This window comes from Eubalaena glacialis, chromosome 2 (assembly GCF_028564815.1).
Source record: "Eubalaena glacialis isolate mEubGla1 chromosome 2, mEubGla1.1.hap2.+ XY, whole genome shotgun sequence".
Taxonomy (NCBI): Eukaryota; Metazoa; Chordata; class Mammalia; order Artiodactyla; family Balaenidae; genus Eubalaena; species Eubalaena glacialis.
The window spans coordinates 17,392,091-17,404,468 of NC_083717.1; the positions used below are offsets into that span (position 1 = coordinate 17,392,091).

The window sequence follows — 12,378 nt, forward strand, 5'->3', positions numbered from 1 at the left end:
TTAGTAGAATTCTGAATGAAAGCAGTTCACCTTCTGTGCTATCTGTAAAGACTAAATGACTTCAGCCATAAGCCATCATAATGTGTTTGGTGTGCTTCACAGCCAATCCGAGGGTTGTCCTGACCTTGTGTCATCCTAACTGCCCTGGATACTGGACACAGTTCAATCAACCAGAGAAGAGCAGGAAAAGTCTTCTTTGGAGGTGCTATGTTCTGCCAGGTCACTGACTCCTACAGTCAGGATTGATTACAAACACCCAATTAAGAGGCATTTGGAACCTGATCTGAACACTAATCTTGTCTCTTGTTTTTCTTCAGGCTTAATGATCAGCCTTGATGAATACTACAACGACCATTAGTTAAGTCTATTTTATAGTCTCCCTCACAAGCACACACACGCACATATGTGTTTGTGTATGTGCTTCTCCGAAGGATGTCAGCACGCATACAAGTATCACGTTTTATGCTGGAAGGAAAGGAGCTGATAATACGCATGCCGGCTGCAGGCATATGTCTCCCTTGGATCAATTTTGAAGTGCCGCCTCCCCAAAGTGAAATCTGGTTGGAAATGCCATGCACATGTTGATTCAATTGGATAAGATTTCAACTAATCTTCTCATAAAGGTTGCTTCTTTCAAATTACAGAAATGCCCAACACACAACAACCTTGTAATACTCAAAATTCATTATGATCCAATGTGATTGCTTATAGGAAGAAATAATAAAGGAAATTAATTTTATTAAACACATGGCGTTCTGTTCAAATTAAATCAGTGCTAATGCGGAAAGAAATCAAAAGGAAGAAAGTAGATAATTATCTGCTTGAGGAGCAACCAAGGATTCTGCAGGTGGTAGCAACCACACTGACCTCCGCTGTTCTGAGAAGAGTTCATTTTTACCCATTCAATAGTTTTTTAATTGAATTTAGCTTGGTGGTGGTGCCTCTCACGTTGCCCATGTTGGGAAGTTACTTGAGATCAAAATCAGCAATGAAAAGATGAGGAAAAATAAAGCAAAGGAAGATCGTTCTGAATTTGCCTGGCATAAAAAGCAGGCTCTTGGACCAAAAACTTTGTGTTTATTTTAACATAACTGTAGTATAAGCAAGAACTATATTTCTATAGTAGTCACCAAAAAACAATTAGAAAAAATGCTTCAGTAAGACTGTTTTGGGATTAGAACAGTACACATTTTTTTCTATCCCCATTCCAAAGAGTTTGGCGATCTTCAAAGGATAGTACATCCAGACTTCAAGACTACAGAGGAGTTTCGTCTGATTTTGAAATTTATAAAAATGGAATCACACAAGTCAGGATGGCAGCTGTCCTTGAGGCCAAAGGTCAGAGACTTAAAGTGGACAGGGGGTGGCCTCTTCCTAGGAAGCTGGACATGTTTGCTCTGGTTCGGTTACATGGGTGTGCTCACTTTGTAAAATTGTATCAAATGTTACACTTACTTAGTATATTTTTCTAGATATAGATTATAATTTAATATACTTTTATATTTAGTATAGAAAAAAGAGAATTACTTTGGCAAAAAATACCCACTGTTTTCCATAAAACAAAGTCTTTGTTTGCTTTGGTCTAAGTGATGCTCTAAAACCCAAGGCTAGGACTAGGGGTACGCCCATGCCTCAGATACAAAAAAACTCACTAATCAGGATAAGTAATACTTTAATGCAATTTAAAAAAATTAAAATTAATGCAAAAATCCATGCTGAACAAAGTAAAGATCAAAACAAAAAATATAACTGAGGGAAACCAAAAATGGAACTTATAGTCCCCAAATTCCCTATAAACAACAAAGTTACCATTGTATAATTACATTTTCAGGAATAATCAGATTTGAGGAACTAAGGGAGGATTAATTTTCATTCAGTGAGTTTATAGTCTATGAAAATAAATGGTGTTTCAAAGTTTATGACAGCTTAGGAAATTTTAAAAGTAGCATTAAAGACAATGTGTGATTTATTCCAACAAAATCCCCAAACTTGAGTATCCTCTCTATTTAATTACAGTTTTATTGTGTTTAAACTTCATATGAAGTTACAAGAGTGAAATCTTCCTTTGACTGCACTGAATGAAGAAAAAGACACCAATTTATTGGTTACACAAAGAAAAGGCTACAAATCTAAATGATAGAAAAGCATTTATGGGATGTTAGCCTTGTGTCTTGGTGAAATCCTACAAAACAGCCCTGACAAATCAGGCAGTGAAGTCAGGAAGTTGTCACTCAGAAGACCTCCCTTCTCCCCCATCACCACCACCTTTTTGGACTCTCTTTCTGGAGCTTCACATTCATTTTCCTAATGTTTTTAACCCAATGTCTGTGAAATTTTTATTGCTCCCCAGATGACATCTGATCTGAATGTAACCACACACCTCTTTGCTCAGCAGTATTTGTCACAAACCATTATAAATTATCATGCTGATAGTTTGCATTGCTGGGAAACCGGAAAAGCTCCATAAATTCTAACTACTGTATCAATGACATTCTTGTTTATTATGCAGATATAAAGTTTTATGAGAGTCAAGATGGCCGCTTTACCACCGAAGGAAACTCCAGTGGAGTAAGACCCAACCAGCTCAGTGTAAGTACTGAAAACCATTTTCAATGCACAATGAACACTGCCTTCTGACCAACACTCTGCAGGTGGGTTTTTCTTTCTTTTCTGCTTTTAACTCTGCTTTGACACTTCACAAGCATGGAGGAGTTTGCTGGTGCAAAAGAGAGAAATCAGATTCCTCCTTTTCTTCTCCACTCAGAACATTCTATAGCCACCTCTGGTATCAACATCACAATAAAACCAGGCTAGTTAGCTAGTCTGCTTTCTCCCCCCCCCCCCCCCCCACATCCACCGTAAAAACCTTTTTGTAAGGTTAGCACAGGTTAATTATGTACTGGGCCAGTCCTGGTGTTCTTCACATGAAAATTTGTGATTGTGTGCCTTTCACTGTATGGTTAAAATTATGAGAGAATATTTTAATTTCATGATAAAGAAAACAATAAATAGAAATAAAAATATTTTTCCTACCAGAGCTTAGCTATTTAATTACTTATTTATTCCTACACTCTAAGAAACAATTGTTTACTTGGGTCTCCAGGATGTTTTGCAATAAGCAAATTGTGAAGGAATCAATTTCTTGAGCTTTCCCATTATGAAAGCTGACTATTAAAATACCAACAGTTTCAAGAGAAATGCGGGATGTATTATATGCGGATCATCCCCATTATTAGATTAACATATTTAGTTTGCTTAGTTTCCTATGTCCAAATATTCTAACAATCATCAAGTTGTTAAAGATATCCTGAGAATGACAATAACTGCTTCTGAGAGGAGCTTCTAGCTTTTCAAAGGGCTTTCATATCCACTACCCTATTTTATCTTACTATAAAACGGGAACAGCAAGTACTTTTTACTGCTATTAGACATATAATATAGCAGAGACAGGGAAAGACATTAAATATCTCAAATAAGACAAACGGCTTGTTCTTAACAGAAATGATAAGTAAAAGCTTACCAGTTCTCTGAACGTGATGTGTCATCTCAAATACATTTTTGGAAGTAGCTTAATATAAACTTAAAAACCCCACAATCCACCAAAACCCCAAAATCTGTACTTTTGCACATCCAACATAAACTTTGGAAGTCTATGAATTTATTCCTACAGGAGTTTCTGGTGCTTTCCATTTTGCTAGGGAATTCTAACCCCCTGTAGATTTTAAAGCTGTGGATTCTTCTCACAACCAAAAGGAGATAATTGCGCCACATGTGTAGAATTTTCAGCTGCAACCTTCAACAATAACCAGGAGTCAAGTGGACCAGTCAGGAAAGATAGTGATGGCAAATGTCTTAAGTTGGTCTTCCTATATCATTTCTGGAATTTTCTTTGATAAAACAATCAGGGAGCACCACTTGGAAACATGGCACAAAGATATTTTCCAGGGCCATAATCTCCATTGACCACATCAAGCTAAATGTATCAGCCTTCAAGACTGGGCAGGAGAGGGCTCCTTTACAGAGAACAAATACTCACTTGCTACAATGAAAAAACCACCTTATTCTGAAGCATTAAAAAACAAAAACAAAACTCACCATCATAATTACAGAAACAATCTTCTTGGCCTTGTCAGTTTCTTGCTGATATCACTTAAATGGCCCCTTACTCTGAGTTATAATTATCCCTTTTCTTATCATCTTTAAATAACAAAACTAACAAAAAAGTTTGCTCCCCGCATCCTACCATACTCTACCTCACATCATGATATGGCAGAGAATTATTTAAGGCTTGCTGTGTGCCAGACACTTGTAAACACTTTACACACATTATCTCATTCAACTGGCTTCCCCTTCTTACACTCCTATGCAGTTGGGTGCTGGAGCCAGCTCACACCAGCTCACGAGAAGCAGATGTACACACTTCTTTGCAGGTCTGTGCACAGTGACATCACTGTAGTTTGAAACTGGCCATGGTGGGAATATTTACACTACAGAAATCGGCAAATATCACAGATCAGGACTTGACCTATCCCCTCCCTAGATCCAGTTGTTAACATTGACCAGCACACCACTGCTAATAACTATTCTGAATTCTTTAACTATTATATTACATATATACATGGTCAAAACTCTCAGATCAGGAATTAGTAAGCATGAGTTTACTGAAATCGAATAGCACCTTATTTTGAGGAATAATGTTATTACTTGAGTATGTTTTACCAGAGTTTCTTAAAAATATCTCCTATAGCAGTTTAAGTATTGGCAAAATGCAAAACATAAAACAAAACAAAATAAAATGAAATGGAAAACAAGTCTCCAGTTTGTCTAGGTGATTGACATTGTAAAAACCACCATACAGAATACTGGCCAAAAAAAAAAAAAAAAAATTATTCCCTGTTTCCAAGAAGTTACTGGAACACTCTATTAATGGCAACTTTCACACAAGATTAAAAAGTCAATATAATGCCCTGAAGCACTTCTGAATCACAGAACAAAGATTCAACTGAAATTGGCATAATTTTACCTGCTGTAGTGTTCCACTGATTATTTGGAAATTGACCACCAGGACATGAATGTATGCTAATTCTCCAGGCATCAGATGTTGAATTAATCAGATGACCTCATCTCCCTGACCATGAAAAACTAGTTTACCCCACCAAACCAACAGGTTCTTGAGGACTTCTTGCAGGTGGGAATATTTTCATACTATTCTTTTCTTCTCTAAAAGGGTTATGTGTTGGCAAAGAAAATACTTTAAATAATGAAACTGACTCATTTTAAAACTTGGGAAAACATATCAGTCTTTGAGAAACACTTTAGAAGTGAGATTTAAATAGATTACTTTCCTTTGCTAAAACTATTTATATATCTAAACATCACTGAAGGTTGATATTCAGGTTCAAGTCTCTGGAGAGTACACCATGTGCAGTGTGCCAGAACAGGAGGACATGGATAAGACAGAGGTGGTCTGCTGCGTGGATGTCCAGTGAGAAAAGCAAATTTGGATCCGAGTGGACTGCCGCTTGCAATGTTAAAACATACTTTCCAACTGTGGAAAGCAAAACCTACACACAGTTCTTTCATACGAAGTGAGGAAATATAATTTAGACTGTCCCTCTAGTGAGGATGTTTTCATAATAATGAAACCTGGTATAAGTTGATGCTTAGTAACTTAACCATAGAAGGAGATAGGAATGCTAAAGCACATGAACAAACATTATATTCATCGTGAATTAACAGTTCTTTTAGCATTTTCCATAAGAGACTTGCAATCATTAATCTACTATAAAAATCCCTCATTAGACTTACCCTATATTCCTCTTTTTTTTTTCAATGACAATTTGCTTTGGTCATGTCAAACTCAGTAAGATAAACACAGTTCTTAGATCACAAAACATGCCCCAGATTGGTTTAAAAAAAATACCCGACCTCAATACCCGTCTGCCAATGCACTATATGAGAGTGACCTACGATATTTAATAAGAACTCAAGTGAGAGTTTGGGTTTCTAATTCTTCACCTTTCCAGGAAAAAAAGACACATATATACACACTTCTCAACAAAAGAGTTCCAAAACCAAAAGTGTTAACAGGAAAAAGAATATGAGAAATTACACATTTAAATATAATCTCCCTGGTTTAGGGCACTCAGAAATCACTTAACATAATTTAATTTCCATACCATTGACACATGATCTGGCCTAGATCAGAATCCCTCCTGGATCCATTTACATTCTAGGTGGTTCACAGACCTTCCCCCCATAGACACCTGTGCCCACTAGATGGTGCTGTGGCGCCCTGTTCAAACATTCTCACTTACTTGCAGTCTCTGTCTTCCAAATCGAAGTGAGGGTTGAAGTTAATCATAATTCTCTGATATGGGTCAGGAGCCTGAATCAGCCATTCACATTTTTCACTTGGGTGATAAGAATGAGGATAACCAGGAGATGTAAGGTACCCGGGGCTTTCAATTTTTATAGTATCTCCACATTTATCTGCAATAAAAATAATATTTTAGTAGACCTTTTCCTGACAACCAGTTAGGCATTCTAAATTTACATATAAATGACCGGTTATTAAACATTCCATATCTTTTTAAGGGGAGCTCCAAGAGGCGCTTGCAGGTCCTTCAGGTGGCGCCGATACCAACACGCCACCAAAGGACACTCTTTGATCTCAGGAAGTCGGTTCAGGAGGAAAGTGGACTGAGATCTGATAGGACCCCACCCCCACCCCACGCAAAGTTCCCTCCCAAGAAAAAGGTCTTCCAGCATTAAAAACATTAAGTCCCCTCAATGGATGTTAACATGGTCCCCAGGGAGCTTCTGCTAGACTTAATTATCCCCCCAGAAGTGTAATCGCATTAAGGAGCGAGTTCTAAGTGAAGGCGACTAAAAGATGCTATTTGACCCTTTGTGTTGCTTTTTGATGATAAGCCTGGTCTGTGTCATTGATCAGTGGGGATTGTCATCCAGGATTTCAATTGGCTTAAAGCCAAACCTTTTGTTGTTGTTGTTTTATCTGCCCATAAATCTAAGTGATTTTGAGTTATCTCTGCTTTTGAGATCCAGATCATCAGAGAACAAAGTATATGTGGTGAAGCAGAAATAATTCTGCTCTACTGCTCCAAGTTGCTCAGTCTTGGAGACCAGATCAAAGTAACTGGGCAGAAAGAAAAATAAATAGCTACACAGCATTAATTCTAATTACCTACATGTGGGGAAAAAGCTCCACCACACGGAGGTCTGGGTATCACATAGGATGAGCTATACTGTCACAGTTTAGGAAAGGTGAGCTAACAAGTTTTGAGCCCTCCTTTCAAAAAACCCAAAAGCCAAAGTGATTCACTGAGAGCCAAAGAAACCAGTCTCTGGGCTGCTTTATTGTTCAGTGTGGACCCTCATTGTCACTTTTAATGATGGATTTCATATTGGAGAGCCTCAGCCTGCAATGCTGCCACATTTATTGATGCTTATTTCGAGCAATAAAAATTTGGTGCATAAACTATGTAAGAGGAACAGGTATGAAAGCAGTGAAATATATAAGCCTATCAATCACAAATTTTCAGTAATGGTATATATAGATTTTAATATTGCATCTAATAGATTCCCTGTGGAAAGAGAATGGCATTCTTTGCTCTCAGCATGAATTTATAAATCTACAGAATTTTATTACAGGAAAACCAGGTCAAATGGAAATGAAAGATGAAGTGCCCATCAAAAATGCATAAAGCTACATGCATTACAGAAATCATTTCCCATAAATTAAAAAGAAGACAATATAAATTACATTGTTTTTCTCAATTGCTAGATGTTTTTGACTTTGTTTCTTAGACTGGGGGTAGCCTTATATGGGTTTCCTTTGCCTTGGCTTTTAGAAGCTTAAGGTTTGCCAAGAAGAAATGATGTTGTAACCGGAGTTCAGAATCTCAGCTAATGATTATATTGGACTCTGTTATGTGATTCTGCCGAGGCTCTTGCATTATTTTAAATGTGTAGAAAACTTGGAAAGCGACCCCATCTCATTAAGTCTCCTCCAGCTCTGTACAAACATCATGGCAGTGTCTGGCATCTGTTAGACGAGTGAAATAAAACAGCACTGCTTGTAGCCACTCCACAGAGTCACTTCAGAAGACATTTAGGTGGATTCGGTACCACACCAGAGCTCTTTAATCTGTGACTTCTGAGAAAGTGACAGTGTAATAAGATAATGCGGACTCCTAGACTCCCTGGCTCTGTTAAATCTCTCTAACAGTTGATTAAGAAAGAGCAGTTTCTAATGATTCTGGACCATTAGTCCTAAATAAGGTTAATGAATTAATTTAGCAGACACTGGTACTCGGAGGAGGTGGACATGGCTGGAAGAGGTCTGTTAAGCTACAGAGGCATTAACTGGCTCTGGTCACTGCAAACACAGCAACATGGGTTTAACTAGTCAAGTCACCGATTGAAGCTCAGGGTCTCAGCATTTCCCAGATTTCTGCTAAGAAAATTAAGAAGTATATATATTTCTTATGTATGTACATACACATACACCCACACACACAGACATATGGAGCTCACAACCTAAAGTCTGAAAGCTATTTGCATTGGATTTCAAATCCATCCTATGAACGCCACCACCGATTTAATCTCCGGAGTTGTGGAGGCAGAGTTTGGGTTACTGTAATTTCTAAAGTCTAACCACTTGAGCTCTTTCAATTGGAGGTGAATGTTATTTCGTTCCCTGCCAGACTATAGAAAGATGCCATCATCCGAGGTTCATTAATAAATTGAACTCCACATTCACAATTGTGTGTGTGCGTGTTTTGCTTCCAGGTGTATCTTTTAGAACACTGCTTGGTAGCTGCTGGGGAAATCTATTGCTTCAATCACGAAACCTCCAAAAAGCATGTTAGAAAGATTAACTTCCATCGTAAAGATGTGATTTACATTCCTCTCGGTATGAACTCCTCCACTTGTGGTCTCTTATTAAAACAATATACCACCGTAAGTAGCGGATGGTCTTTCTTTCTAATTACTCTGATTGAAATCTAAGCCAGACAAAAGTAAATATTTGATAATTAGTTAATAATAATTGCTGAAGACTTACTGTAAAGACAATGCCATCCCCTTGCTTCCACCTACTTTACAGTGTTAAGTCAAACATGCCTACAACCAGATCCCATTTTAAAACACATTATTTAGGTTACAGGATACTGTTTATAACCCAGCACGGTCTTCCATTTACTTAACAGTGAGTGGTTTTAAAAGCTAAGTGGAAGCTGCAACTAGGTTGCGGATTTTCAGATATCCTGGTGCCTTACACTGTATATATCAGATTCCTTTATTGACACGATGTAACTTTCATTCATACTCCAGACGGATCAGGGCCATTTACAAAAGCGGAGGAGGGAGTTACATCCACCAGCAAACCGCTATCTCCTGCAGGCACCCACCAGAGGAAACAGTTCGGGGGAGCTGCTCGAGAACCAGGAAGTTCTCCAGGTAAAGTGTTCATTAACTTTCAACAGCCATCAGATTTTTGAAAGGGAGTCTCATCTAATTGCCTTTGGGAGGAAACATTATTAAGATAATTGGTGTGCTGCTCTGGGAAGGTAAGCAGTTCTGCCTTGTAGCAGAGGTAGGAAAACCTCCACGGCCAAACAACCAACTTCAGGAGGGAGTCAGAGCACTTGAAATCTCCCTGCCCTACACCGACTGATCTTATTGCTTGATTTCTCCGCCTGGATAAAAGTTTCCTTCGCCCAGGAGGCGGCTCTCCCCGGTGGATCCCGGCAACTGGGCGCGAGTCCGGGGTCCGGACGCGGGCAGCCTGGAGCCGGGTTCACCCCCGTGGCCGCGCGTCTCCGCCTGTCACTTACCGTTGCGAAAAGCGCCGGCCGCCGAGAGGACCAGGGCGAGCGCGGCGCACAGGAGCGGCAGCCCCCTCTCCATCCTCCCTTCGCTGGGTTCCCGGGCAGACGCGGGAGAACCGAACGTGCAGGGAAAACAGAGCACCGGGGCGATCTCAACAATCCGGAGCGCTTGCACTCCTCCCAGAGCTGTAAAATCCTCAGTCCGTCTTGGAGAAAGGAAAGCGGCGAGGCAATGCCGTGATCCGAGAGAAACCCTCCTCTTTTTGTGTCTCAAGTCGCCTGCATCCTGTCATTTAGCTCCGGTTTCCTCTCTCTTTTCCCACACTTGTTCCTCTTCCAGGAGCCACTGCCCGGGCCATGTCTCAAAAAAAAGGGGGGGGGGCGGTGGTGGTGGGAGGAGGAGGGACGTAGAGAAACGCACACCAACGCCAATTTCCAGAAAGAAAAAAAGAAAAAATTCCGGCTTGTTTCTGGACCCGCTGGAGCCGAGGAGCTGGCGCCCAGGGGAGGTCCGAGGTGTCTGCGCGAAGGAGAGGAGCAAGCAATGAAAAGATGAGCGGGAGACGGCGGAGTTCCACCAACTGCACCCCTGCTTCCCCCACCTCCTCCTCCCCTCCCCTTCTGGAGCCCTTCCCTCGCTTCCTCCCGCCCCTCTCCCCGCACGGGCTCGCCAGCAATGGCCTGACAGGAGACGGGGAGGAACAAGTTTCCCTCCGTGTGCGTTCCCCGTGCGTCTGTCCGTCTCTCCCGCAGGCCCTATTGGGACCTTCCCGGGAAGGGAGGCGCCGGGGGTCCGCGCCCGGGGCGGGCTGGCGGGTGTGTTTGGGGGACTGGGCGTCGAGGTCGGTGGCAGCGCCAGGGTCGAGCTAGCCCACCTCGGCGTGCTCGCTCGGACCCCCGGGGGAGAGCGAGGCAGCTCGCCCAGGATCTTGGGGATCCGCCGCCGAGGCGTGCGGGGCGCGCGGGAGGTAGCGGCTGCTGCTCCCAACTCCGAACGCCCGGGAGGCGCCCGGGGCGGCCGGGTAGTGACCTGGGGCAGGAGCAGCAGGGCGCCCCTGGACGCTGCGGGTCAGGCCCGGAGGGGCTGAGGAAAGCTCGGCAGGGGTGGGGGACGCACCCCGGAGCCGGGCGAGGGTCGGCAGTGTCGCTGCCACGTAGAGCCGAGTCAGTAGATTCGCGCGGGCGAGGCTGTGCTGCAGCCCCACCCGGCCTCCCTGCCCGGTAAAGGGGCGCGCTGCTGGGCGCCTGGCGTGCTCGGGTGCCCGCCGCGCGCCGCGGGCTCCATTGTTACCCGAGATCTGGAGTCCTCTCCTCCGGGTCAGAGGGGACCCTGGAGGGTGGGAGCTGGTGTGCCTTCCAGCTAGGGGGCAGTCGTCGCCCGACCCCGCCCAGCATCCTGGCTCGGAGCCCAGGTGCTCGGGGTTTGGAAATTAGGGGTCCAGTGCCCCGGGTTCCTGTGCAATCCGGGGGAGGGGAACAGTGGCGGGGGCGGGGTTTGCTCTTGGCAGGGCTCTCACGGTACCAGCTCAGACCACAGGCCAAAGTCACGCCGGCCCTCCAGCTCCTCCCCACCTCCGCCCCCCACGGCGGCGCGTCCTCAATGTGGGCTGGATGCCCCCAAGTTCCACCCCCGAGGGCTTTTCGGGAACTGCTGTAGAAAGCCTCTGCGGATAGGAACAGCAAGGACATTTCAGGGAACAGACAGGTTTTGGCAGCGGATCAGGTCCTTGAGAGGGGTAAATGCCCGCGGACCCCCTCCGAAGGAGTTCGCGGGGAAGGTGAAAAGGTCAGACGCCTTCTGGGAACGGCGTTTCTGCACACACCCGAAAGCAGAGCCTTATTCCTACCTGGCGCAAAGAGCTGGCAAAAGAGATTTAGGAATGTTGGCAGGAAGACTCTGGTCAAAGGTTTTGGCGGAAGAACTAGGGGCGGGACGGGAGAGAGGAGGCCCAGGGCGCGCGGCCCCTGGGCGAAGGCTCAGCGCTCGCGGGTGGCGGCTGGGCGCGGTGGCGCGCGCCGGTTGGGGTGTAGGCGAGCCCCGCGCGGTGCAAAGCTGCACCCCGGGCTCGCCCGCCCGCGCCCGGGGAGTCCCCGCCTCCAAGCTGGAGACCAGCACCCAGGGCGCCGCGAGTCGCCCTGCCCGCGAGCGCCTGTTCGCCCTCACTGGTTTCCTCCTTCTCGGCTATCCCACCCCTGACGCGGGGTTGGAAGGGGGCACTACGAGGCCGGGAGTCAAACGCCTGGGTGGAGCGGAAGGGGCAGTGGCGGGGCGAGACAGGGCGCCAGCCGCGCCCTGCGCAGACCCCGGGGAGCCAGCGCCGCGGAGGGAAGCCCGGGCGCTTGGCTACCGCGAGCGCGCGACGCCTCCTCCCCGCCTTCCTCTCGGTCCCCGGCGCACCCCCGCCAGTCCCAGTCCCCGGCTGCGCGGGGCGAGCGGCATCCTCAGATTTGGGGTGACCCCGGGCGACCTTAGCCCGAGGCTCGGAGGGAGAGGCGCCTCTCTGAACCTGGCCGGTTGACAGAG

The 12,378-nt window shown here is 44.5% G+C and overlaps 1 protein-coding gene across 8 annotated transcripts in view; it reads right to left on the minus strand.

The window, feature by feature from the left end:
- The window catches only part of NRP1 (neuropilin 1), a 135,698-nt gene extending 124,489 nt beyond the window's left edge, over positions 1-11,209 (minus strand). For 3 of the 8 annotated variants that reach the window (XM_061178901.1, XM_061178918.1, XM_061178889.1), the window contains exons 1-2: positions 9,861-10,442; positions 6,318-6,492 (exon numbers count right to left, since the gene is read on the minus strand). In XM_061178901.1, coding sequence (XP_061034884.1) covers positions 6,318-6,492; positions 9,861-9,933 — 248 coding nt within the window. In that variant the 5' untranslated portion in view covers positions 9,934-10,442. Of the gene's footprint in view, positions 1-6,317; positions 6,493-9,860; positions 10,444-10,971 lie in introns of those variants that run through there. The other 5 variants (XM_061178895.1, XM_061178909.1, XM_061178881.1 and 2 more) reach the window with 4 other exon arrangements.
- Between the last annotated feature and the right edge of the window lie 1,169 nt (positions 11,210-12,378).